This window comes from Aquarana catesbeiana, linkage group LG13 (assembly GCF_042186555.1).
Source record: "Aquarana catesbeiana isolate 2022-GZ linkage group LG13, ASM4218655v1, whole genome shotgun sequence".
Classification (NCBI taxonomy): Eukaryota; Metazoa; Chordata; class Amphibia; order Anura; family Ranidae; genus Aquarana; species Aquarana catesbeiana.
Window position 1 is genome coordinate 234,068,253 of NC_133336.1, and position 27,775 is coordinate 234,096,027.

General features: G+C 43.3%; 1 protein-coding gene across 4 annotated transcripts in view; it reads left to right on the forward strand.

The window, feature by feature from the left end:
• LOC141116965 (NACHT, LRR and PYD domains-containing protein 12-like) overlaps positions 1-27,775 on the forward strand; it is a 92,787-nt gene that overhangs the window by 29,780 nt on the left and 35,232 nt on the right. For all 4 annotated transcript variants that reach the window (XM_073609498.1, XM_073609496.1, XM_073609497.1 and 1 more), the window contains 4 exons: positions 3,820-5,527; positions 8,784-8,948; positions 21,961-22,125; positions 26,080-26,244. In XM_073609498.1, coding sequence (XP_073465599.1) covers positions 3,820-5,527; positions 8,784-8,948; positions 21,961-22,125; positions 26,080-26,244 — 2,203 coding nt within the window. The remainder of the gene's footprint in view (positions 1-3,819; positions 5,528-8,783; positions 8,949-21,960; positions 22,126-26,079; positions 26,245-27,775) is intronic.

The following is a 27,775-nucleotide window of genomic DNA, read 5'->3' on the forward strand; positions in this document are numbered from 1 at the left end:
TACTAGTAAAAAAAAAAAAAATTATTAATAAAAATGCCATAAAACTATCCCCTATTTTGTAAATGCTATAACTTTTGCGCAAACAAATCAATAAACGCTTATTGCGATTTTTTTTTTACCCAAAATATGTAGAAGAATATGTATCGGCCTAAACTGAGGAAAAAAATGTTTTTTTATATATTTTTTGGGGATAATTATTATAGCAAAATGTAAAAATAATGCGTTTTTTTCAAAATTGTCGCTCTTATTTTGTTTATGGCGCAAAAAATAAAAATCGCAGAGATGATCAAATACCACCAAAAGAAAGCTCTATTTGTGGGAAAAAAAGGACATCAATTTTGTTTCAGAGCCACGTCGCACGACCGCGCAATTGTCAATTAAAGTGCCGCAGTGCCGAATCGCAAAAAACGCTCTGGTCAGGAAGGGGGTAAATCCTTCCGGGGCTGAAGTGGTTAAGCTGTCTCCATTACACAGGAAGTACAAACACAGGAAGAAGGGTGGAGCGTTGCACAGAAAGGAAGTGTGTGATAAATCAAAGAAATAACAAATAGGTGCATTACCAGAAAAGGTCACAAGATGGCAGCATGTAAACTAAACATAAACGTCCATAGAAAATGGTTCAGGGAAACAATATATAAAAATGCTATGCCCCATTGGGGCAGCACAGTCGCAGTGCTGTATCACAAAAAATGGCCTGGTCATTGAGCAGCCAAATCTTCCGGGGCTGAAGTGGTTAATATTTTAAACTTTTTTTTTTAAATAAAAGTCCGCTATGTGATTTTTGTTGGTGACATATTCTCTTTAATGAGACTTAAGGGGTCTAAAAGGCCCCTGATGTCCCACCTACCTTCTAATGCTGTGCAGATCACATTGCATTTGATTCTTCCCCAGCAATACAGGCTGGGAAAGTGACACAGGGACCTGAAAGTATAAATCTTATGGTGCCACTCCAAGCAAGATTAACCACTTGCCGCCCACCCTATTAACAAATGATGGCGGCAAAGTGGTTTGATATTCCTGATTGGACACCATATGACGTGATCAGGAATATCGAGCCGCTGTCTGGTATGGTTATTAAGGGGAACCCCGGCCAAAAGTTAAAAAAAAAAATGGCGTGGGGTCCCCCTCAAAATCTATACCAGACCCTTCTGGTCTGGTATGGATATTAAGGGGAACCCCGCACCAAAATTTAAAAAAAAATGGCATGGGAGTCCCCCTCAAAATCCATACCAGACCCTTCAGGTCTGGTATAGATTTTAAGGGGAACCCCGCGCCAAAATAAAAAAAACCGGCGTGGGGTCCCCCCAAAAATCCATACCAGACCCTTATCGGAGCACGCAACCTGGCAGGCCGCAGGAAAAGAGGGGGGACGAGAGAGCGCCCCCCCCCTCCTGAACCGTACCAGGCCACATGCCCTCAACATTGGGAGGGTGCTTTGGGGTCTCATCCCCACAACCCTTGGCTGGTGGTTGTGGGGGTCTGCAGGCGGGGGGATTATCGGAATCTGGAAGCCCCCTTTAACAGGGGGACCCCCAGATCCCGGCCCTCTCCCCTGTGTGAAATGGTAAGGGGGTACAAAAGTACCCCTACCATTTCACAAAAAAACTGTCAAAAAAGTTAACAATGACAAGAGACAGTTTTTGACAATTTCTTTATTTAAATGCTTCTTCTTTCTTCTATCTTCTATCTTCTTTCTTCTTTCTTCTATCTTGCTTCAGTTTCTTCCTCCATCTTCTTCTTCTTCTGGTTCTTCCTCCGGTGTTCTCGTCCGGCATCTTCCTCCGCGGCGTCTTCTTCCCTTCTTCTCCTCGGGCCGCTCCACATCCATGATAGCATGGAGGGAGGCTCCCGCTGTGTGACGCTTCTCTCTTCATCTTTTTCTCTTCATCTTTTTCTCTTCATCTTTTTCTCTTCATCTTCTTGTCTTCATCTTCTTGTCTTCATCTTCTTTTTGGGCCGCTCCGCATCCATGATGGCATGGAGGGAGGCTCTCGCTGTGTGACGCTTCTCCTCTTCTGACGGTTCTTAAATAATGGGGGGGCGGAGCCACCCAGTGACCCCACCCCCCTCTGACAGGGACTTCCCTGTGGCATTCCCCGTGACGTCAGAAGGGGGCGGGGTTACGTAACGGGTGACCCCGCCCCCTCTGACGTCACGGGGAATGCCACAGGGAAGTCCCGTCAAGTCCCCGTACGTCAGAGGGGACTTGACGGCGCCCCCATTATCTAAGAACCGTCAGAAGAGGAGAAGCGTCACACAGCAGGAGCCTCCCTCCATGCCTTCATGGATGCGGAGCGGCCCGAATAGAAGATGAAGACAAGAAAATGAAGAGAAGAAGATAAAGATAGAATCGTCACTCAGCAGGAGCCTCCCTCCATGCCATCATGGATGTGGGCAGCCCGAGGAAAAGGAAGGGAAGAAGACGCCACGGAGGAAGATGCCGGACGAGAACACCGGAAGAAGAACCAGAAGAAGAAGATGGAGGAAGAAACCGAAGGAAGATAGAAGAAAGAAGAAACATTTAAATAAAGGAATTGTCAAAAACTGTCTCTTGCCATTTTTAACATTTTTGACAGTTTTTTTGTGAAATGGTAGGGGTACTTTTGTACCCCCTAACCATTTCACACAGGGGGGAGGGCCGGGATCTGGGGGTCCCCTTGTTAAAGGGGGCTTCCAGATTCCGATAAGCCCCCCGCCCGCAGACCCTCACAACCACCGGTCAAGGGTTGTGGGGATGAGGCCCTTGTCCTCATCAACATGGGGACAAGGTGTTTTGGGGGGCTACCCCAAAGCACCCTCCCAATGTTAAGGGCATGTGGCCTGGTACGGTTCAGGAGGGGGGGCGCTTTCTCGTCCCCCCACTCTTTTCCTGCGGCCTGCCAGGTTGCATGCTCGAAAAAGGGTCTTGTATGGATTTTGAGGGTGACCCCATGCCATTTTTTTTTTAATTTTGGCGCGGGGTTCCCCTTAAAATCCATACCAGAACTGAAGGGTCTGGTATAGATTTGGAGGGGGACCCCACGCCATTTTTTAAAAAAATTTTGGCTGGGGTTCCCCTTAATATCCATACCAGACCTAAAGGGCCTGGTATGGAATTTAGGGGGACCCCCACGTCATTTTTGTTTTTTAAATTTTGGTTCGGGGTTCCCCTGTGGGGAATTCCCATGCCGTTTTTATCAATGAACTTTTATGTGTATTGTCGGACCGGCAATTCATTAATAGCCGCGAGTAGTTTTAAATTACTTTTTTTCCTTTGAAATGTCATTTTGCTGTCAGACTGTTCTAAACATGGGAAACATGTGCCCCTTTACAGGCATACTATAGACACCCCCCAGGTATGAAATTTAAAGGGATATTACACTTTTATTGTTTCACTTTAAGCATTATTAAAATCACTGCTCCCGAAAAAACGGTGGTTTTTAAAACTTTTTTTTGCATTGATCCATGTCCCCTGAGGCAGGACCCAGGTCCCCAAACACTTTTTATGACAATAACTTGCATATAAGCCTTTAAAATTAGCACTTTTGATTATTCATGTTCGTTTCCCATAGACTTTAACGGTGTTCGCATGTTCGAACACATTTTTTGCCTGTTCGTAAGTTCTGGTGCGAACCGAACTGGCGGATGTTCGGCTCATCCCTACTCCCCAATATGGTCTTTCTTCTTTACTTTAACAATGAGTTAAAATAATATGTATTTGTAGTACATTCCCAAAGATCTATGCTCAGAATATGGTACAAAGTTTTACATATACTAAACTAAAAGAAATTTAATTTTTACTGTAACCTGAGTTATAAAATATTTCCATTATATTCCCAGATATTCAGGAAAAACACAAACAATATCTAATGGAGAAGACTGAGACTCTAGTGGAGCATAGACCCCCAGGAACTACCCTGGAACCACAAAGATTCCTCATCAATGAGCGTTATGTGAACCTGATTGTAGTCTCCACCGATCAGTTCAGGCAGCGGCCCCAGAATGAGATAATACAGACTGGGGTAAAACATGAGAAATGCTTGAAGGAAGCACAAACTGGACTGGAACACATTTCCCCCAGCAAGCTGTTCCGATGGAACCACCAGTCACAATGTGTACCACATGCAGTAATGGTGAGCGGAGTGCCAGGAATAGGGAAGACCACGCTGATTGAGAAGTTTGTCTATGACTGGGTGACCGGAAAACACTACCAGAGATTTGCCTTTGTCTTCATCTTCAGATTCCGGGACCTTAATAGACTGGGAGAGGTCAGCTTGGAGGAGATGATTCTTCATCAATATCCATATCTGGAGAGCAAGATTGGAGATATTTTACAAGATCCAGGGAGACTTCTGTTTATATTTGATAGTTTAGATGAAAGTATTCACCATATAGACTTCAGATTAAGTAAATTGTCTAATCCAAAACAGAGAAGACATTTTGGTGAGATTGTGGTTAGTTTGGTGAGGCAGAGTCTTCTTAAAGGCTGCTCTGTACTGATAACCAGCCGCCCAATCAGACTGGTGTCAGTTGATACCAGTGTCTTCCAGAGAATAGCTGAGATCATGGGATTTCTCCATGAAGGCAGACTGACTTTCTTTAACAATTTCTTTGGAAATGAGGAATTGTCAGAGAAGGCTTTTCATTATGTGCAGGAGAATGACATGCTGTACACTTTCTGTTATATCCCATCATACTGCTGGATCATCTGTACAGTGTTATCAATGTGCTTCAGAGCCCAAACAACAATCACTGCTCAGCTGATGACATCATTACCCAAAACAGTGACACAACTCTTTGTTACCTTTGTCTCTAACATTCTGGGCAATCACAGCCAGAATAAAGATGGTGGTCACACTGCCCGGGAACTTCTGACATCTATTGGGTGGATGGCAGAACATGGAGTCATGAATCACATGATTGTATTTGATGAGCGTCATCTGGAGTCATTCAGTGTGAGAAATGATAATCATGTCTTTTCATCTTTTATGATGGAATCTGGTCAGCCTCCCGATGTGGATTGCACCTTCTTACATCTCACTCTTCAGGAGTTTTTTGCTGCTTTAGTCCATTTTATTAACTATAATCCTGACAGATTACAGGAAACACTTGATGATGCTGAATCTTACAAAGACGGCCGTGCTGAAATATTCCTCCGTTTCCTCTGTGGTCTCTCAGACTCTTCTACTAGATCCATGTTAAAGTCTCATGCGGGAGAATTGTCTACTCAGGCTGCCAGACATGTCATCACCTGGATCCATAAGAAAATTGCAGAGCAAAGACCTGACAAATATACAAGAAGCAAAACAAATTTGAATGTATTCTATTATCTCAATGAAAGCAGAAATAAGGCTCTGGTGTCACAATGTATTGGATTAAACAAAGCTGACATTTCTGGTGTTTTCCTCAACCCTTTGGACTGCTCTGTGCTGTCTTTTATTCTTCAATCGTGCAGAGAGGTAGAAGAAGTAAGTCTAAGTTCATGTATTATTCAGAGTGAGGGATTGAGGAAACTTCTACCGGGTCTACACACCATCAAAAGTTTGAGGTAATTGTCAACTATGACTAATCACATTCCTATGTTAAATTGGAATGATCTTCATTTTCTCTAGATACATTACTAGTTATTGGTCTTTCTCCTTTTTTTGACAAAGCCTAGAGGCCACTTATTTCTTTAAGAATGCCAGTCTTTTACAAGAACAATATCACTGGGTTTCAAATTAGGTTTGATGGTTTCCCATTTGATACCTTATAAGAGTCTCAGGCTTAAGGTGACCTATGTTGTACCTCTCTGGCATGAAAAAGGTTATCTCTACAGGATAATTTGGAGTCTCAGGTATCACACGCATGGGGAATCCATTATAAGGGTATCACTGTGCTTGGAGTTCTCGTGGGACTTTTGGCTGACTTAAATAATATAGCATGGCTACTTTGGTTTGTCTCTTCAATTGCATTTTTCCCTGTCTTTCCTAGGTGAGTCCTACTTATCCTAGAATGTTTATAGACATATTCTGAAAAGAGTTGCAGAGATGTTTGGGTTTTTGGTTCTGCACTGGGTACATTGCTGCATCCACTATATTAACTATCAGGATTTGTAGGGGGTTCTATGGCATCTGCTTCTGCTATGGCAGCTCTTGATTCTTTCTTTATAGCAAGCTTTTCTAGCTTGGCCCCTGAGGGCCCTTTGTTGTGTTTTTCTCTGCCTCTAACCACACTTTCTTTTTTTTAACACATTTACCAGCAACATTTATAAATTGCATCTGGTAGCAAGGTCTTTTAAACACAAACTGACTGTTGGCTTCCTAGTCACACCCACACCACGTATGTCAGGCTCTACAGTCCCTCCTACAGACCTGTGACTGGTATGTCTGGTGTTGGTGAGAGAGAGATCAGTGATCATCACTTCCATACACTCCCAAAGGTACAGCCTCCGCTTAACTATCCCCACATGTATCCCCAGCTCCGATGTCCTTCCTGTGGGCCCGGGACTCATATGTTGAGTTTCTGATTACAGTGGAAGGAAATCAGCGATCATCACACCCTTAGAGGTACCACTCTCCCACTACCTTTGTCATCTATCCTGGGTTCTCCTTCCCTCCTGCGAGCTTTCAATCCCTGGCAGTGCTGCCTGTGGAAGCAGCTGATCGTACACAATCTGCTTAATCAGCTTCACTTGGGTCCAGAGGTGACATTAGAGGTCTACAAGACCCTTGATTCCTCCTTTAAAGAGGACATGGCATCTTTATTACTACTGTGCTATCACATAGTAAGCTATTAACTCTCTATGTGATAGCAATAAGAAGGAAGAATATTGCCCCATTTTTGTTGTCAGTGGGAGGTTTAGTACTCTAGCATTGATATCATTAGGAGGAATAGTGCCCCATCATTGGTGTCAGTGGAAGGAATAGTGTCACATCATTGGTGTCAGTGGGAGGAATAGTGCCCCATTGTTGGTATCTGTGGAGGAATAGTGCCTCATTATTAGTATCAGTGGGAGGAATAGAACCCCATTTTTGGTGTCAGTAAGAGGAATAGTGCTCCTTCATTGGTGTCAGTGGGAAGAATATTGCCATATCATTAATGTCAGCAGAAGGATAGTGCCCAGCCGCTGGTGTCCGAGGGAGGAATAGTGCCCTACTGTTGGAATCGATGACAGGAATTATGCCTTGTTGTTGGTGTCAGTGGGAGGAATAGTGTCCCATGGGCCAGATAAAAGCAAGCAGAGGGCCACATCCGGCCCCTGGGCTGCAGTTTGGAGACCACTGGTTTAGAGGAAGAGAAGACTTTGGGGTTGATTTACTAAAGGCAAATAGACTTAACTCTGCAAGTGCAGTTACACTCTTTTTTCCTAGTATAGAAAAGAGGGGGAAGGGGAATGGGGGAATAGTGGGACTTTATATGAAGCACAACACCAGAACCAAATTAATCAATTAGATACTATTTAATGGTGCACATGGATGCATGTGGCACAGTAAATAACATGTGATAAATAACATAATAAATACATATAAATGAATACACACACATAAGTGTTTCTACATAGTACATAATATATATTAAAATGTATTAACTTTAGCTCAAACCTGCATATAGACATGATTGATTGCACACATGATAATATAAAATTTATTCAAATTTATTCAAGGTAGTCTGATAGTAGACGCATGGTAGCTGTGACAATACATCGATAAAAAGCTCTACACACGTTTTGTGGATAAATTCCACTCAGGAGCAAATCCGATATAGCTTTGTACCATTGCTGACAGCTAAAGTGAAAACAAAACAGTTGCGGTAGGTGTCTGTAATTGGTATCAGCGAGTACTAAAAAAAAAAGTATTGTTACTTGTACTCGTATCGGTGCATCCCTATTGTGCACCATTAAATAGTATCTACTAATGATTCATTTGGTTCTGGTGTTGTGCTTCATATAAAGTCCCATCATTCCCCCATTCCCCTTCCCCCTGTTTTTTCTATATGATTCAGGGATGGAGACATACGAACTCTGTACCAGTCGTCTCATATAAAGTCCCAACAATTTTATCTAATGAACGCTTTTTTTATAGTAAATGTGGTAAAGCTTCATTTAATTAAATTCATTAATTCAATTAAAAATAGCATTTTTGCTTGCACATGATTGGATGATGGAAATCTGCAGAGCCCTGGGGTACGACACCACCCTGGCTGAGAAACACTGCTCTCACTTATGTCTTATGGACTTTCTAGCTTGTCTTTCCCATGCTTTTGAGATAATTACATCTGGGCACAATTAGCTGTTCAAGAGGCCTGTTCATACTTACATTCAAGCCAAAGAATTTTGGAGGGGTGGAGGAAGTTTTCCTAGGCCCAAACTATATGCAATTTTATTATTCAAATATTAAACCAAATCATATACAGTATTTGGATTAAAGAATTTGTCATCAGCAGAGATAAATAGAATATCAGACAAAAATCATCCCGTCCAATCACTAGCAATGATGATTCCGGCCTCACACTGTCTGCTGATACCATTCATGCTCCATAAACAAGGAGATTGTAGCACAATACGAGTCATGTCAGTGGTATTCTGTGGTTATCCTGTGTATGGAGATATCACCGTCTCTACACATGGATGACAATATTGGGGGGTCTACTCCATTATAACAGTTTTCTTATAAAATTCTATTTCCTGGAGTTTTATAAAGTGATCTAATATAAATGATTCCAATAAAGAGAAATTAGTTCCATTCATGTAGAAAATAGTTACATTCATTCCTGGGGGAGAAATTAATTTTCTTCTGGTAACATTCTTCTCTTCTTCTCTTCAGATTGGATAATAATCACCTGACAGACAGTTCCTGCACCCACCTGGCATCTGGAATAAGAAATAACCAGACACTGAGGACACTGATCCTATCACATAACCATCTGGAGGGTCCTCATTTCAGTGATCTGATGGGAGCTCTGACAACAAGCCGGATAGAGGAATTACAGTGAGTATCAATCAGTGAGAGATCAATAGATCAACCAGCCTGCCTGTAGAAGGATACAAATTTAGCCAATTCCTGCTGAACCAGATGAATTTAAATCTGTCTATGGCAGTGGCGTCGGGAGGGGGGTTTGACGTGGGCTGGAACCCAAGTGTGACATGCCCTGGGTCTCGATATTGCTAAATTCATTATTAGCCCTGAGCCGTTTACACAGGCAGCAGGGAATGATCTCCCACTTATCCAGCACGGCCAAGTGAAGTACCAAAAGTCCCGTCTCTGGGACTCGGCTCCTATGATGGACATCTCACTGGTTCAATGCCGAGACCGCGGGACGTGTGACGTCCATCATAGATGCTGCCGGGTCCAGGAGGAGGTGGGAATGACACTGCAGCCCCGCTGGGCACTGGGAGATCCCTGCTCACTCTGTGTAAATTAGCAGGCAGCGGAGCAGCTCTCCTATCCTGCCTCTCTCTGCCTGGTGCATGTAGAGGAGCAGCTCTCCTATCCTGGCTCTCTCTCCCTGGTTTGTGCAGCGGAGCGGCTCTCCTATCCTGGCTCTCTCTCCCAGGTGCGTGCAGCAGAGTGGCTCTCCTATCCTGACTCTCTCTCCCTGGTGGGTGCAGCATGCTGTCTCAAAGTGGTCATGGATGACACGGGTAAGGCTGAGCTGCAGGAGTGTCAAGAGGTCACTTGTCGCATGGGGGGTTAGTGTATGTGTCGGGGGGGTCAATGAATGTGTCAGGGGGTCAATGTAGGTGTCAGGGGGGCAGTGTATGTGTCGTGGGGGTCAGTGTAGGTGTCAGGTGGGATCAGTGTAGGTGTCAGGGGGGTCAGTGTAGGTGGCAGGGGGGTCAGTGTATGTATCAGGGGGTCAGTGTAGGTGTCAGGTAGATCAGTTTAGTGGTCAGCCTGGATGGGCACTGGTGAGCCAGGCAGCAACCATCAAGAGAGCCTAACCCCCCCAAGCAGTCAATCCCCCCCCCACTGCCACTGCTGGGCTTGGACTTCAGGCTGAAGCACCTGGTCTTTTTCCCACCTAGCAATGCCCCTGGTCTATGGTCAGCTTAAGGATCTAGGAAATGTGTCCTACTACCTAAGTATTCAAATATAGAATGAGGAAGGTGGACATTTCCGGCTAAACCAAAGTTATAAAGAGCTCTTACAGTTCTCAATTTAAAGAAACATCCCACACTCCGCTTGAGTGCTTTTGTCATATACCGCTTCCTTCCAGTCTGAATATAGATATAAGATCTTCCAACCGCTTGCAACCACAAACTAGGCAGTACTTGTTTTGGCTGCTGAACATGAACTGTTTATTGAAACACAGATACACAGGTAACACTCAGGACAATCCCCCCTTCCTTTGCATTCAGGGCGGGGTAGACTGTCCAATCAGCAGGGAGAGCTGTTGGAGGAATTCCCCCCTCCCTCTTCATAGCAAACACACATACTCCTCCCATGGTAATGGCTTTCTTCTGGTGACTCGACCATCCCATCTTTCTTCAAGTGCCTCCTTATTGTGCATCTTGAAACAGCCACACCACATGTTTTTAGAGAGGCCTGTATGTCTCCTGAAGTTATTTGTGGGTTTTTCTTTGCATCCCAAACAACTTTCCTAGCAGTTGTGGCTGAAATTTTAGTTGGTCTACTTGACCATGGTTTGGTTTCAACAGAACCCCTCATTTTCCACTTCTTGATTAGAGTTTGAACACTGCTGATTGGCATTCTCAATTCCTTGGATATCTTTTTATATCCCTGAAAAGAAAAGGGATTGTCCCCCCGTAAGGGGTTTTCTAGGCAGCAAAAGGTTGAAAAAATACTACATGAAGTATAATTAATTAAGGTTTTATTTAAACATAGTATCAAAAATTTGACAGAATCGGCCAAAACATGAGCTGTAGTACAAAAGATAAAAACAACAACATCACTAATGTAGCTGTATACAACGATACACAGTGCTCAAACACTGAAGTAGAGATGATATGCAAATTCTGACGCATTTCAACCCCACCGGGTCTTCTTCAGAGGATTTTGTAAGCTGTAGGAATGTTTACATGTATTGGAATTCATAATTATAATCAAGGAGTAAAAAGAACAATAATAGACATTTTTATATAGTTACCAATCACATTGTGTTGTGCGATGTCTCAAGGGCCTCTAAAGGGAGACCTCCTTACTTGATCCAAGATTCCCCGGTCGGCCGGTGCATCCATAAAGGGGGAGACCAAATGCTCATACGTGTCCTGCGAGGAGTCGGGTAGACAGCACCTGCATTTGGGGCATCAAATCACAATGCTATGGGTGTATTTTGTTTAACACTAGTCAAGCAGAAAGAAAATTCCCCTAATGGTGGACTTTAAAGGCACATGTGGAAAAATATAAGGAAGATATATAGTATATAAACAATAATTTATTCATTTCAAAAACATCATAAAAGCATCAATAAACAATATAACAAACATTGGAAGGAATGCGATTCATACACTTGTACATATATGGGATATTGATACCAATGTACTTGCAACTGACGCGTTTCAGAGTTGTTTAGCCTCCTTCTTCAGGGGTGGATGTAAGTTTAACAGAGGTTTCTAAATTAGAGACAATGTATTGACAGAAAAGTAATAAATATGTGTACATATCAAACCATAAGGACATAAGTGCATGCTGTACTTTTCATTCTATTTCCACTTACATTGGCACTGTGTAAGCTGACTTCGCATTCCAGAACAGTTTAAAAACAAAGGCGCTGACACTGTCTGCCTATCCAGCGTATTCCCGATTGTGATAGGTAAGAGTTGATTAACGTATCCAAGATGTTAATACTTCATGCATAGCAAATGAAGATTTAACTAGGTATAGATATATGTAGATGATTTAGTTCCTCAAAAATTAGAGGAAAGGCCCAAAGATGTGGTTCATAGAGAAATTTTAGACCTGAAATTCCACTGAGGCCGAATGCGGGTCCTGTAGAATGTAGAAATATAAAGGTATATAATGGCCAATCATTGATCAAAACTTCAAATGAGTGTAATTAAATACGGGAAAAATCCTTTAATAGTAAAGGTACAACATACCTGATAGAACTACTGTGGAGGATTCAAAAGGGACATGTAGAGGGTGACTGATGTAGGTTGGATGTATCTTGGATGGCTAAAAGTAATAATGAAAGGGGGGAAGGAGATATGGGAATACCATTAAGTAGATGTATGGTCTATTCAACTGGATATTATTGACAGTTTGAGATATAAATATATCAATATATTTAAAGGGTTTATAAAATCCGGATACATCTAGATTATCATTGGTTAAGTGGTAATGATTAAATGGTATTTAAATCAATAGAGAGATAGATAAATGGTATATAGTGTGATTGGCCAAAAAGGTCAGTGATCACAGCAATAGCAAATCTAAAAGCTAAAATGGGGGGGAAAGGGTGAGAACCAAAATTCAGCCATATAGTAATGCCTTCTGGCTAAAAAGGTGAAAATGCAGAGAGTAATACAGCATTAAGATTGAGGTGTATTGAGTAAGACATAGGTTATATACTGGAGTGTCACTTACTTTGTATACAAGATAGCTGGACATCAGCTCAGACCGACAGCGTCCTGCACACTGCAGCGGACGCTCGGTGTGAGCAGTGTCCAGATATAAAAAGCCCTCCTCGCCAATCAGCTGTTGGTGTAATAGCCAACAGCTGATTGTCAATGGCAGAGGAGGGGCGGACACGCTGTGAATGGCCCCCCGGGTGGAGCGAGCGCCGCCAGGCCCCCCCCGCGCATGCGCAAGCATCCGCGATAAAGCGTGGCCACGCCTACTCCACCCGCCGACACGTCCAGCTTCCCCGGCGGACTGCGCATGCCCGCCGGGGTCGCAAGATGGAGGACAGTGTAAACAACACTGTAGCCTCACACAGCGCCGCCATTTTCTTTCTGCTTGACTGTTTAACTATAGGATGTGGCACAAATTTGCAGTCAATTGCCGACCTACAATCTCTGTTTTGTTTAACACTAGTAGGGATATAATATATACTTCCAATATTAACCACTTGCCGCCCACCATATAGCAGAATGACGGCGGCAAAGTGGTTTAAAAATCCTGACTGGACGTCATGTGACGTCCGCAGGATATTGAGCCGCTGCACGCCCCCGGGGGCGCGCATCGCGGCGATCGTTGTTGCGGGGTGTCAGTCTGACACCCCGCAGCACCGATCTAGGTAAAGAGTCTGACGGAGACTCTTTACCACGTGATCAGCCGTGTCCAATCACGGCTGATCACGATGTAAATAGGAAGAGCCAGTGATCGGCTTTTCCTCACTCGCGTCTGACAGAGGAGAGCCGATCGGCTGCTCTCCTGACAGGAGGGGTCTGTGCTGAATGTTTATCAGCACAGCCCCCCCTCGGATCCTACCCAGGACCACCAGGGAAGCCGCCCAGGACCACCAGGGAAGCGATCCACACTGGACCACCAGGTATGCCCCTAGACCACCAGGGAAATGCCACTGTGTGCCCAGGCAGCTGCCAATCTGTGCCCAGGCAGCTGCCAGTCAGTGCCCACTTCAATGCCTACCACTGCCAGTGCCACCAGGGATGCCCATCAGTGCCTAATAACAGTGCCGCGTATCAGTGCCCATCAGTGCCACATATCAGTGCCCATCAGTGCCGCCTATCAGTGCCCATCAGTGCCCAGCAGTGCTGCCTATCAGTGCCCATCAGTGCCACATATCAGTGCCCATCAGCGCCACCCTATCAGTGCCCAGCAGTGCCGCCTTTCATTGCCCATCAGTGTCACCTATCAGTGCCCATCAGTGCCACCCAGTGCCACCCATCAGTGCCCATCAGTGCCGCCTATCAGTGCCCATCAGTGCTGCATATCAGTGCCACCCATCAGTGCCGCCTACCAGTGCCCATCAGTGCCGCATATCAGTGCCCATCGTTAGTGCTCGTCAGTGCCCGCTCATTGGTGCCACCTCATCGGTGCCGCCGTATCAGTGCCTGTCAGTGCCGCCTTATCAGTGCCCATTAGTGAAAGAGAAAACTTACTTATTTACAATTTTTTTTAACAGAAACAAAAGCAAAACTTTTATTTTTTTCAAAATTTTCAGTCTTTATTTATTTGTTTAGCAAAAAATAAAAACCGCACAGGTGATCAAATACCACCAAAAAGATCTATTTGTGGGAACAAAATGATAAAAATTTAGTTTGGGTACAGTGTAGCATGACCGCGCTATTGTCATTCAAACTGCGACAGCACTGAAAGCTGAAAATTGGTCTGGGCAGGAAGGTGTCTAAGTGCCCTGTATTGAAGTGGTTAAATATTGGGAATGGTGAATGGACAGCTAAAGGATGGACGACTAAAAAAACATACACACACACATATATATATAATATATAGACAGACAGACAGACAGACAGATAGATACATATATTTTCCTCAATCCTGCAGCATATGGTTATAGAAAGTGGATGCATCAATGTGCAAATAAGAAAACAAGGACTAAAATATATCTAAAAAATATATGTAAGGTGGTTGTATTATCAAAAATCACTAGTGTGATGGAATGAAAGAAAAAAGAGGGCATAAAAGGGAGAATTAAAATTAATATTTATAAAGACGGAAGGAAGGAGGGACATGGTGTGGAATGAATGTGAGGAAAGGAAGGGGAGGCAAAAAAGGGGGAGAGAGAAAAGGGGAAAGGGGGAGAGGGAAGACAAGGGAGGAAGGAAGGAGGGGGAGAGGAAAAATGGGGAACGGAACGGAGGGAAGGGAAAAGGGATAGAAGAGCTAAGAAAGTTGGCCAAGAAGAAATGTAGGAACAATGGAATTATGAAAAAACAGTGAAAAAGTGAAGAGTGTATGTTGTGAAAGTTGAGAGTTAAGACTATGTGTATATGGGAGTGCCATGGGAGTGAAATAAATGTGAGAAGGCAGGACAAAACCAAGCAACAATTATAGTGAACACAAAACCAAACAGGGAAAAGGGGAGGTGGTGTGAGTGATGGGATGTGTGTGTTAGTGCAAGCAAGAATGGGATTTTACCTTGTGTGTTCAAAGGGAAATTGTTCCAGCAATAGGAGAAAAATATCACACTGTAGATATTCCAACTGATTATGTGAGCGGTATGGGCAAATCTACAAAATCAAGAAATATATCAACAAATGAATTAAATCGTATATGATGATGAGATATGAGGGGGCACCCATAGCGCAGAACATGCACCATGGGCTCCAACCCGTAAGAATGTGAGGGTATTTTTACCTGTCCTCAGACTGCACGCAGATCTGTGGCTGTCCTGATGGAATGTTAGGGATCGAGGCAAGATCCCCAGTGTGTTCTATCACCATATATATAAGGAAACTCACCATTGGTTGATTACCCTAACAGTATGCAGGTGCTAGAAGTCCGCCCCCGTCTTCCCCTCCCTGGCAATGATAGTGACGCGTGGCAGCACTCCACATGTGGCTCCCCCGGCGTTCCAGAAGATGGAGGTCCCAGGCCACGCTGTCACTTCCGCCGCAATTGCGTGACATCACGTGCGAAGGTTCGCGCGTGCGCGGTCATAGACATGGCGTTTGGAAGTGATCCGGAACGCCACTGGCAGGAGATAGCTACACCCAGGGTGGTCCCGCCACCTAGTGGGTGTATAGGGAAGCACAGGGCCCTTGTGCCTCCCTACCCTGTCAGGAAGACATGCTGTGGCAAAGGTTCCACACCAAATTAGCCAGCGGACCGGAGGTCAAGGGTCAAGCCTAGCAGGGGAAAAAAAGAGGAAAGAAAACAACAACCAAGAATACATAAAAACATCAATACCGCTACACTGTACATTGATACCTAATGCATAAATATTATCAATTACAATGATTCATGAGTATAGTTCTAATAGAAAAAAGTATTTTGGGAAAAAGTCTTTCAAAACTGTGAGCTGTTAAGGTGCAACTGGGCATCCACACATTACCTTCACCAGGGATAATTGGATGTATATCAATGCTGGTGTTCAGAATAGCTTGATAATGTAAAATACGAACATATGCAACATTTGTATTATGTCATCCCGATTATCTACTTAGAGAGAAATATAGAGACATCCAAACAGATGACAAAAATAATTTTTTTTTATAAAAGGAATGTCTTATAAAAAGAATATTTTATAAAAAGCAGACAGGAGCATAAGAAAAACCAGAAAAGCAAAAAGTAAAACATTAATTACGATGGCAGATATAAAAATAGGAATAGGCGATAATCACCAGCCCTAAAGATGTAAAAGTATAAATGCTATTTTCAATGCGTTTTGCCTGAGGAAAATCCTCTTAAGAAAGGGGCGAACAAAATAGATTCATTGATGCCAGGAGGTGACATGGCCAGTAACTGGAAGATCCATTTCTGTTCTTTTTGTAACAGGACCTTGTTCCAGTCGCCTCCTCTGTCTGGTATATGCATTCTGTAGAGTGCTGTAAAAGTTACTTTGGGTACTGTGTAGCCATGTGCAGAAATGGCATGTCTCCCAACAGGGAGGTATCAATTGCCTATTTGCATGCTATACATATTAGATATATGTCTCCAAAACTCTTGGTTTTGCCTATGTAATAGGCACCACACTCGCACTCCATGAGGTATACCACCCCGCGGGTCTGGCAATTAACGAAGTGTGAGGGCTTAAAGATTTCTCCATTAGGAAGACAGAGTCTTTTCTTTCCTTATTAGTGGGCAGTGCAAGCAGTGCCCACATGGGGAAAGAGCCGGCAATAAAGCAATGTTTTGACATTACCCGGGGTGTGCAGCTTTTTTCTTCTCTCCTTTAAGTGTCTTCCCTTTCTACAATCTTTTTATATCCCTTTCCTGTTTTATACAGTTCAACTACCTTTTCCCGCAGATCCTTTGACTATTTTTTTGCTTTCCCTCATGACTCAGAATCCAGAAACGTCAGTGCAGCACTGGATGATAGATGCAAGGGTCTGTCAGGAGTCCAGAAACTCATTGACCTTTTATACACACACACTAATTACAAGCAAACAGATCACAGGTGAGGGTGGTTACTTTTAATAGCCATTCAAACCCCTTTGTGTCAACTTGTGTGCATTTTATCAGGCCAAAATCACCAGGGTATGTACACTTTTGATCAGGGTCATTTTGGTAGTTTCTGTTGTGATTATGATTTAAAAAGAGTAAACACAGTTGATTGATAATAAATGGCTTCAGCCAAACACTAACCCTGAGTTAAAGAAAAGTTTTTGTGCTATCATTCATATTCTCTGAAAATGGCCAAGAAATCATAAATTATGCCAGGGTATGTAAACTTATGAGCACAACTGTGTGTGTGTATATATATATATATATATATATATATATATATATATATATATATATAATATAACATTCGAGTGTGGTTGTACGGCGAGTCCGAATCTGTATTTGAAAGTAACTCCAGCATGGTTTCTCTATACGTTATAGACCAGTGGTTAATGTTTCTTACTCTGATTGTTCAAAGGTTTTCAGTGGTGTACCACAAGGTTCAGTGTTGGGACCCTTACTCTTTAATATTTTTATAAAATGATATTGGGTCTGTGATTAAAAGTACCATTTCAGTCTTTGCGGATGACACCAAGCTATGCAGTGGAATAATGTCCTTACAGGATATCTCCAACTTTCAAGCCGACCTCAATGCACTGTTTAATTGGGGGACTATGTGGCAGATGAGGTTTAATGTAGATAAATGTAAATTTATGCACTTGGGGGCTAAGAATATGCATGCATCATACATACTTGGGGGAGTACAAATGGGGGAATCCATAGTGGAGAAGAATTTGGGGGTTTTGGTAGATCATAAGCTTAATAATAGCATGCAATGCCAAGCTGCGGTATCCAAAGTGAGCAAAATCCTTTCTTGTATTAAGAGAGGTATAGACTCCAGAGAAAGATATATCATTTTTCCCCTGTCCAAATCATTAGTAAGATCTCATCTGAAATATGAAGTTCAATTTTGTGCACCAGATCACAAAAAGGATATTGGGGAACTAGAGAAAGTGAGAGAACCGCAACCAAACTGATAAGAGGCATGGAGGAGCTCAGCTATGAGGAAATATTGGAGGAACTGAATTTATTCGCTCTTGAAAAGCGGAGATTAAGGGGGGATATGATCACCGTGTAAAAATACATAAGTAGTCCATATAGTGAACTTGTTGTTGAGTTATTCCCTTTAAGATCATCATAGAGGACAAGGGGGCACTCTTTACATCTAGAGGAAAAGAGATTTCATCTCCAAATACGGAAAGGTTTCTTCACAGTAAGAGCTGTGAAAATGTGGAATAGACTCCCTCCAGAGGTGGTTCTGTCCAGCTTAGTAGATTGCTTTAAGAAATGCCTGGATTCTTTCCTAAATGTACCTAACATAACTGGGTACTAACATTTATAGGTAAAGTTGATCCAAGGAATGTCCGATTGCCTCTTGGGGGATGAGGAAGGAATATTTTTCCCTGCTGTAGCAAATTAGATCATGCTTTGCTGGAGTTTTTCACCTTCCTCTGGATCAACTGTGGGTATAGGATTGTGTATATGGGATTGTATGATTGATATAGATATATATATATGTATATTTATGGTTGAACTCATTTAGGGGTATTGAATTAAGATTCACGGAGGTCCGATCACTAAAAATTTCTTCCAGTGGAGGTCTGAATCGCATGTTTGATTCCTACTGGCACCTTGAAGCATCGGGCAAACGCTGCACATTTTTTTGACCGCTAAACTAGCTTGGTGGAGCGCAATTTAAAGAAATAAAGGGTCAGGGACTTCTTTTTCTGCGTTTCTGCATGTAAAACATCCTACACGCAGAACACAGGTAGCAGTGATATAAACCTAGCCTCAGATCCTTCACATGAGAACAGTTTTCTCAGCCCCCCCTGCACATCACAATCCCCCTCTACATTGCAGCCCCTTCACATCACCCCCTTTACAGCAGTGTCTTCAATCCCCTCACATCACTCCCCCATTAATATCACTTCCCCATCATATCCCTGTTCTCTGCCCCTTTTATATCAGCCCCTCCTCCTTCACATTACTGTCCTCAGCCCAGCTTCATATCACCCCCCCCCCACATCGCTGTCGTCTCACTCCGCCTCCACTTTGTATCATCCCCTCCCCCTTCACATTCCTGTCCTCACCCCCCTTTACATTCTTACTTCATTCCCCTTTATATCACCTCCCTCCTCCTTCACATTTGGTGCCCCCCCCCTTACATTCCTATCCTCATTCCCCCTTCACAATTATTTCCTCACCCTTTACATTCCTGTCCTCAGCTCCCCTTCACATTCCTGTCCTCACCTCCTTTACATTCCTGTTCTCGCCCCCCTTTACATTCATGTCCTCAGCCCCCCCTCTTTAAAATCCCCCTCCTCCAGATTCCTGCCTCAGCCCCCCTTCACATCATCCCTGGCTTCCCACACATCCTTCACAGTAGTGACAGCTCTCTTTGATGTCCTACCTACACCGGGCGAAAGGCAGGAGGCACATTTATAGCTGACATCAGATGCAGGACAACTCCAACTGAACGGCGGGGGGCAGGTGGCAGTAGGCTGACGTCGGTGGTGGGAAAGCTACACATGGACCCCAGGAGGCAGGAGGGGAACATCGGCAGCAGGACAGCTCTGCATAGACCCTGGGAGGCAGGTGGGGGTCATCAGTGGCAGGACAGCTCCAGGAGGAGGGCGGGAGCTGCACAACTTTTCCTGGTAACTAGCTTGTGAATGGTTGCTAGCCACCAATCACCTGCTAGTTAACTTGGCAGCTACCACTGTCCATCCGGAGCTGTACTGCCTCCGATATCATTCTCCTGCCATCCATGCAGAGCTGTCCTGCCACCGATAACAACTCGATAAGGATGACAGCAGTGAGGGCAGCTGTTCAGGCTCCTAAATGGCGGGACTGCGGCCGTGCCAGATGAAACAGTGAGTGAGGGCCAGTCACGGAGTGAGGTCCACCCATTTAGTGATATCTGAACTAGATGGACTCGTTTTTTCAACCTGACTAACTATGTAACCCCTCCTCCCATCAGCTGATCTGGGAACGTTGTTTCTGCTGACATTAGTGTAACTAGACACTTAGAGATTCTCAAAATAAAGATAGTGAGTCCCATCTTTCACGGATACAAAGTTAAAATGGAATTTACAAGTTACATGATGGTGTCTTTTGTGTAGTTACAAAACAAATCTAAAGGTTTTAAATATTGTCAAAACAACTACAAGAACTATTTTTTTTTGTTTGTTTTTTTAACCACTTCAATACCGGGCACTTTCGGCCATTCCTGCCCAGGACAATTTTCAGCTTTCAGCGCTGTCACATTTTGAATGACAATTGCGCGGACATGCTACACTGTACCCAAACTAAATTTTTATAATTTTCTTCCCACAAATAGAGCTTTCTTTTGGTGGTATTTGATCACCTCTGGGTTTTATTTTTTGCTAAATAAACTAAAAAAGACCAACATTTTTGAAAAAAAAAAAAGTTTTTCTTAGTTTCTGTCATAAAATGTAGTTTTCCCCTTCACTGACGAGCACTGATGAGGCGGCACTGATGGGCACTGATGTGTTGGTACTGATAAAGTGACACTGATGGGCACTGATAGGGAGGCACTGATATGTAAAATTGATGGGCACTGATAGGCAGCACTGATATGCAGCACTGATGGGCACCAATAGGCGGCACTGATATGCAGCACTGATGGGCACTGATAGGCAGCACTGATGGGCACTGACAGGCGGCACTGATGGGCACTGACAGACGGCACTAATAGGCGGTACTGAATGGCACTGACAAGTGGCACTGATGGGCAGCACTGATGATGAGGTACTGATAGATTACCGACAGGTGTTACTGCTGGGCACTGATTGGCCCTGTGGTGGCTCTGATTGGGACTGTGGTGGGCTCTGATTGGCAGTGTGGTGGGCTCTGATTGGCACTGTGATTGGCACTGGGCAACTTTATTATTGTGTTTATTGCTGGGCACTGATTGGCAGGTGATTGGCACAACTGAGGGGGCTGTGCTGATAATCAATGTGCTGATTATCAATACAGACCCCCCCACCTCTGACAGGGAGAGCCACCGATTGGCTCTCCCTGTCAGCACGAACCGAGGAATGCCGTTTACTGGCACTTCCTGGTTCACGCGATGATCAGCTGTGATTGGTCACAGCTAATCACATGGTAAGAAGCCTCTGACAGAGGCTTCTTATCATGATCAGAGGTGCGGTGTGTCAGACTGACACGCCGCACTCGCGATCGCCGCGCTGCGCGCCCCCACGGCACGCGCCGGCATGTTATCCTGCTGGACGTCATATGACGCCCAGTCAGGATAACAGAACCACTTCCCGACCGTCATTCTGCATTCGGAGGGCTCCACAGTGCAGTGCTAGTCGAATCTCCTGTGAACAACAAAAGTAAACTGTGAAATGACAGCACATAAAAAAGTGCACAGAGGGTACAGAAATGGGCAAACCTCTGAAGAGGAAGGGTAACTCTGAACCCCCTGGGGTGCAAGGCTCCTGACCAGAGCAAGGTACCGATTGGTCTACCTAAGCCAAAGCCAGGGTGACCCTGCGTCTTAGGCACAGCCAAAGCTGGTCCATCAAGTGCTTGGTGAGGGGCTCTCCTGAAGGGAGTCCCCTCTGGTTGGGGAGAGGTAAAAGACCTGAAGGCCACAGAACCTCTCCCCAACATCAGTACAGCCCTGATTACTGCTAGTAATCACTAACATGGCATGACATGGAGTCATGTCAGTGATATTCTGTGCTCATCCTGCGTATGGAGATATCACTGTCTCTACACATGGAGGACAATATTGGGGTGGTCTACTCTATTATAAAAAATGTTCTTATAAAATTCTATTTACTGGAGTTTTATAAAGTGATCTAATATACATAATTATATAATAAAGAGAAATGAGCTCCATTCATGTAGAGAATAGTTACATTCATTCCTGGGGGAGAAATTATTTTTCTTTTTCTAACATTCTTCTCTTCTTCTACAGATTGGATGATAATCACCTGACAGACAGTTCATGCACCCACCTGGCATCTGGAATAAGAAATAACCAGATACTGAGGACACTGAACCTATCTAAGAACAATCTGGAGGGTCCCCAATTCGGGGATCTGATGGAAGCTCTGACAACAAGCTGGATAGAGAAATTAGAGTGAGTATAACAGGACTATAATATTCTGGGACAGTGTACATTTAAAGCATTGCGTGGTAAGGCTGTGTATGTGCAGGATCTTAAAATTGATCATTCTGAAATTAGGAAGCTGGAGGCCACTGGCTTTCTAACAACCAGCCTGAGCTGTCACATTTAGCAACAGTAGCAGTAATCCCATTTCTAAATGAGTTGTTTCCTGCTGTAGCCGGCCATTTGGGTCTGTGAGTAAACATGTGCATTTTGTTACGATTCATGTTTTAGTTGTCAGCATTACAACAATACAAGGAATGCAAGCTAAGAAGTGTAAGAGCGCAATCAGGGCTGCTAAAATAGACCATGAAAGACACATAGCAGAGAAAAGTAAAAAAAAATCCCAAGAAATGTTTTAAATACTTTAACAGTAAGAAAGTGAGGCCAGAGCATATTGGCCCCATAAAGGATGATGAAAGGAATTTGGATGGGATAAACAGCTCAATCTCAATATTTGCGGATGATACAAAGCTAAGCAGCTAATAACTATGCAGCAAGATGTTGGAACCTTTCAAGATGACCTAAATACAATAATGAGGTGGGCAACCATGGAAAATGAGGTTTAAATGTTGAAAAATGAAAATTAATGAATTTGGGTGCTTGAAAAATACAAATGCAAATTACACGCTAGGGGGTGAACCTCTAGGGGAATCCAGGATGGAAAAAGATCTGGGCGTCCTAGTAGATGACAGGCTCAGCAATGGCATGCAATGCCAAGCTGCTGCAAGCAAAGCCAACAGAATATTAGCATATATACATACATACATACATCAAAAACTGGATTTATTCCAGAGATAAAATGGTAATTCTCCCACTCTACAAGACTCTGGAGTATGCCGTCCAGTTCTGGGCACCAATCCTCAAGAAGGATGTGCTGGAACTGAAAAGAGTTCAGAGAAGGACAACAAAACTAATTAAGGTGCTGGAGGACCTCAGCTATGGGGAAAGACTACAAGCATTGAACTTATTCTCTCTGGAAAAGAGGATCTTGAGAGGAGATATGATAGTGATATTCATATACTGTACTGGTGACTTTTCAGTGGGAGGGAGTTAAAAAGACACGCGGTCATTCACTAAAATTAGAAGAGAAGCGGTTTAATCTTAAACTGCGTAGAAGGTTCTTTACTGTCAGAGCGGTAAGGATAGGAAATTCTCTTCCACAAGCAGTGGTATCAGCAGGGAGCTTCAATAGTTTAAAAAACTATTAGATGGGAATCTTAACGATCACAACATAAAGGGATATGTGAGGTACTATTGACATAAATGAATACACACACACACCACAGGTTGAACTGGATGGACTGGTGTTTCAACCTGACAAACTATGTAACTATGGATGAAATTTTCATTTTCGGAGATTTGGATTTATACGAATTTACAAATGGACATAGTAACGAATGTCAATAAATCTGAAAAAACAAAACAAAAACAACAATGCATTTGTTTCATTCCGTTGACATCACATGAAGTAATAGTACTTTGGGCCCATGGGGAAATGAATTACATTTTCAAATTCGTTCAATATTTTGGATTCAGATAATGAATGGATCTGAATTTTGTTCCATTTGGTAATTTGGATGTACATGATGCCAGTCAATATTGTCCAATCACCCCATGCCATTTCTCTTGGTGGGTTGGACTAGCATCCGAAAATATTAAACCCTTCTGATTTGGATTTGTTCATAGCCATCTTCCGGAAAAAAATGCAAACTTTTTATAATACACCCGGACCAACCAATATACAAAACTAATGGCAAAGATACAAAACAAATTCTGAAAATTAATTGGTTCACCGTAACGAATATATGATGAAACTAAATTCTTCAATGTACGAATGCATTCGTAAAAAAAATTTAATTTCCAGCATGCACATGTCTATCAGTGAGTGACAGAGCATCATATTTACTTTGCCCCTTCTCTGAATGCCAAACAGGCAAAGCTTGGACAGGATTCCACTTCAGTCCAAACCTGAAGCTAAACACTTGTCCTGATGTTCTGGCCTCCTCCAGATCACTTACTGAGTCTGTCCACCCACCGTATCTGCACCTCTGTCCTGCAGCTCAAACCCGTGGACCTGGTTCACACATTCAGCTCCTCTGTGTAACAAGTTTCCTCCCAATGATGGAAAAAGGATGAAAAGTACATATACAGTGCATCCGAAAAATATTCACAGCGCTTCACTTTTTACTCATTTTGTTATGTTACAGCCTTATTCCAAAAAGAAGTAAATTCATTATTTTCCTTAAAATTCTACAAACAATACCCCATAATGAAAACATGAAAGAAATTTGTTTGAAATCTTTGCAAATTTATTAAAAATAAAAAACAAAAAAAATCCCATGTACATAACTATTCACAGTCTTTGCTCAATACTTTGTTGAAGCACCTTTGGCACCAATTACAACAATTCAAACAAACTTCAAACTAATGACGTATATATACAGTGGGCAGTCCAGAAGTGGTTAAAGACAGGGCCCCCCAACAGTTCCATTGGGTGAGTTTTGACAGTATTGTGGATCTCCACTTCCCTTACCTGGCTTCTCTACCTTAGCACACACTGATTCTAAAGCAATGCTGGGAATGGAAGAGGTTATGCAGAGTTGAGTTAAGCTTCACAATCTGCCATTGTCCAACCACCTGGACTAATGGTCTAGGAATTATTAATTTCCTGTGTCCTGTGATATACTCCATGAAAATCATCTTACAGGTAAGGGTCCTTTCATGCATGCACATGCTACATTTAGCAGGGGATCTCTGACGCAGATCCCCTGCTTATTCACAGCAGAAAGGATGGATGTCACTTTTGTGACATCCATGTCCATTCAATTCTTTGTCTGCATTTTGGCAGGGGACATTTGTGGAGCCCTGTTGGATTTATGGGCTGCCGGATGTAAACGGGTTTGTGTCTGTTTACATCAGGTTACCTTTAATCCATCAAATTTACCGTATTTATCGGCGTATAACACGCGCCGGCGTATAACACGCACCCCAAGTTTAGCAGGGAATTTTAGGAAAATAAACTTTTAGGAGGGAAGTTTAGGGAAAAAAAACTTACATTTAAATGCCCATCAATGCAGCCTTGTCAGTGTCCATCTGTAGCCTTGTCCATCATTGCATCCTTGTCTGTGTCCATCTGTAGCCAGTGTCAGTGTAGCCTTGTCAGTGTCCATCTGTAGCCAGTGTCAGTGTAGCCTTGTCAGTGTCCATCTGTGGCCAGTGTCAGTGTAGTCAGTGTCCATCTGTAGCCAGTGTCAGTGTCCATCTGTAGCCAGTGTCAGTGTAGTCAGTGTCCATCTGTAGCCTTGTCCCTGTGTCATTTGTAAACTTGTCATTTAAAAATGGCGCCGCTGTTCTCGGCGGCTTTCGGATGCACTCGGCTGTTCTCAGCGGCTGTCGGCCGCTCTCGGCAGCTTTCGGGCCCAGCGGGACTGCGAGAGCCGCCGAAAGCCGCCGAGAATGGGCAAAAGCGGCCGAGAGTCGCCGAGAGCGGCCGAAAGCCGCCGAAAGCCACAGAGAATGGCCAAAAGGCTAACAGTCGGCGGGGGATCGGTGTATAACATGCACCCATGATTTCCCCCTGATTTTAAGGGGAAAAAAGTGCGTGTTATACGCCGATAAATACGGTAAGTATGGAAAAATGGAAAAGGCCACAATCCTTTTGTGTTTTTTTCCAGATCATGATGGAGGTAGATGAATGTAAACAGATACATCTACCTGCCCATAGAATTTCATGGGTTTTCAATCAGCTACACCTAAAAATCTGACAAGTGAATCTGATTGAAAGGCCCATGTGAAACCTATTTTATTGGAGTGTTACAAACTGATCTAATATAAATTATTCCAAGAGAAATGAGTTCCATTCATGTAGAGAATAGAAATTAATTAATGTTCTCCTGGTAACATTCTTCTCTTCTTCTTCTACAGTTTGTCCTCTAATCACCTGGCAGACAGTTCCTGCCCCTTCCTGGCATCTGGAATAAGAAATAACCAGACACTGAAGACACTGGACTTGTCTACTAACAATCTGGAGGGTCCTCATTTCAGTGATGTGATGGAAGCTCTGAAAACAAGCCGGATAGAGGCATTACAGTGAGTATAACAGGACTGACTGAGACACTAATTCTGGGACAGCTTTAGATTTAATGCACAATCAAGGGATATATCACACAGAACAGGAGGAAGGCTCATACTATGCCCCTTAATGCCAATAATTAATCATCTCTTTGGCTTTACCACTCTAAGACATCAGAAATGAGTAAATCTCCAGTGCTGCACACCATTCCCAGAATTGGATGTGACATCACAGCCATAGGATTTTGAAGAGTACCTTCACCTCTATCACAAATTGATACAGTAAAGCAGTTTAGTGAACAAACTTTGTAAATAGTATATAGCTGTGCTCAAAAGTTTGCATACCCTTGCAGGAATTGTGAAATGTTGGCATTGATATTGAAAATATGACTGATCATGCCAAAAAACTGTCTTTCTTTAAGGATAGTGATCACACGAAGCCATTTATTATGACACAGTTGTTTGTTTCTTTTCAAAATCCTAATGATAACATAAATCACCCAAATGGCCCTGATGAAAAGTTTCAATTCCCTTGAATGTTTGGCATTGGTACAGACACACAAGGTGGCACACAGAGGTTAAAATGGCAATTAAAGGTTAATTTCCCACATCTGTGGCTTTTTAAATTGCAAGTAGTGTCTGTGTACAGTATAAATAGTCAATAAGTTAGTTAGCTCTCACATGGATGCACTGAGCAGGCTAGATACTGAGTCATGGGGAGCAGAAAAGAACTGTCAAAAGACCTGCGTAACAAGGTAATGGAACTTTATAAAGATGTAAAAGGATATAAAAAAATAACCAAAGCTTAGAATGTGCCAGTCAGTACTGTTTAATCACTTATTAAGAAGTGGAAAATTTGGGCTCTAAAGGCATGGAGAATCTTGGGAAAATTGATGAAAAGGTAAGTTCAGCATTTTATCAGAAAATACTGGCAGACAATTTGCATTCTTCTGCAGGAAAGCTGCACTTTGGACTCTCTTGGACTGCCCAGCACAACAATGACTCTAAGCACAAGGCCAAGTTGACCCTCCAGTGGTTACATCGAGCAAATCTGGGGAGATCTCAAACGTGCAGTCCATGCAAGATGACCAAAGACTTTGCATGACCTGAAGGCATTTGCCAAGACAAATGAGCAGCTATACCACCTGCAAGAATTCAGGGCCTTCATAGACAACTATTACAAAACATTGCACGCTGTCATTGATGCTAAAGGAGGCAATACACAGTATTAAGAACATGAGACGGACAGCGACGACTCCCCCCCACGGGAGACAGATGGCTGTGTCTTTTCAATTAGTAGGACCACACAGCTGCTGAAAACTTTCAAAGCACCCCCCCCCCATGGATCACGAGAAGCAATACTAAAAACTGCTCTCTCCCTGTCCATAGCTGGATGTAAAGCTAAGAGCATCCAGCCCTTCCCAGATGCAGAGCATTAATCCTTTTTATAAAGCATTCTGCAGCACCTGGGTGTGACCAGTGACTCTCCAAATGGACAGCAGCATAGTCCTTGCCAGTGCATTGGGCAGATCAGCTGGCACTTTTCAGG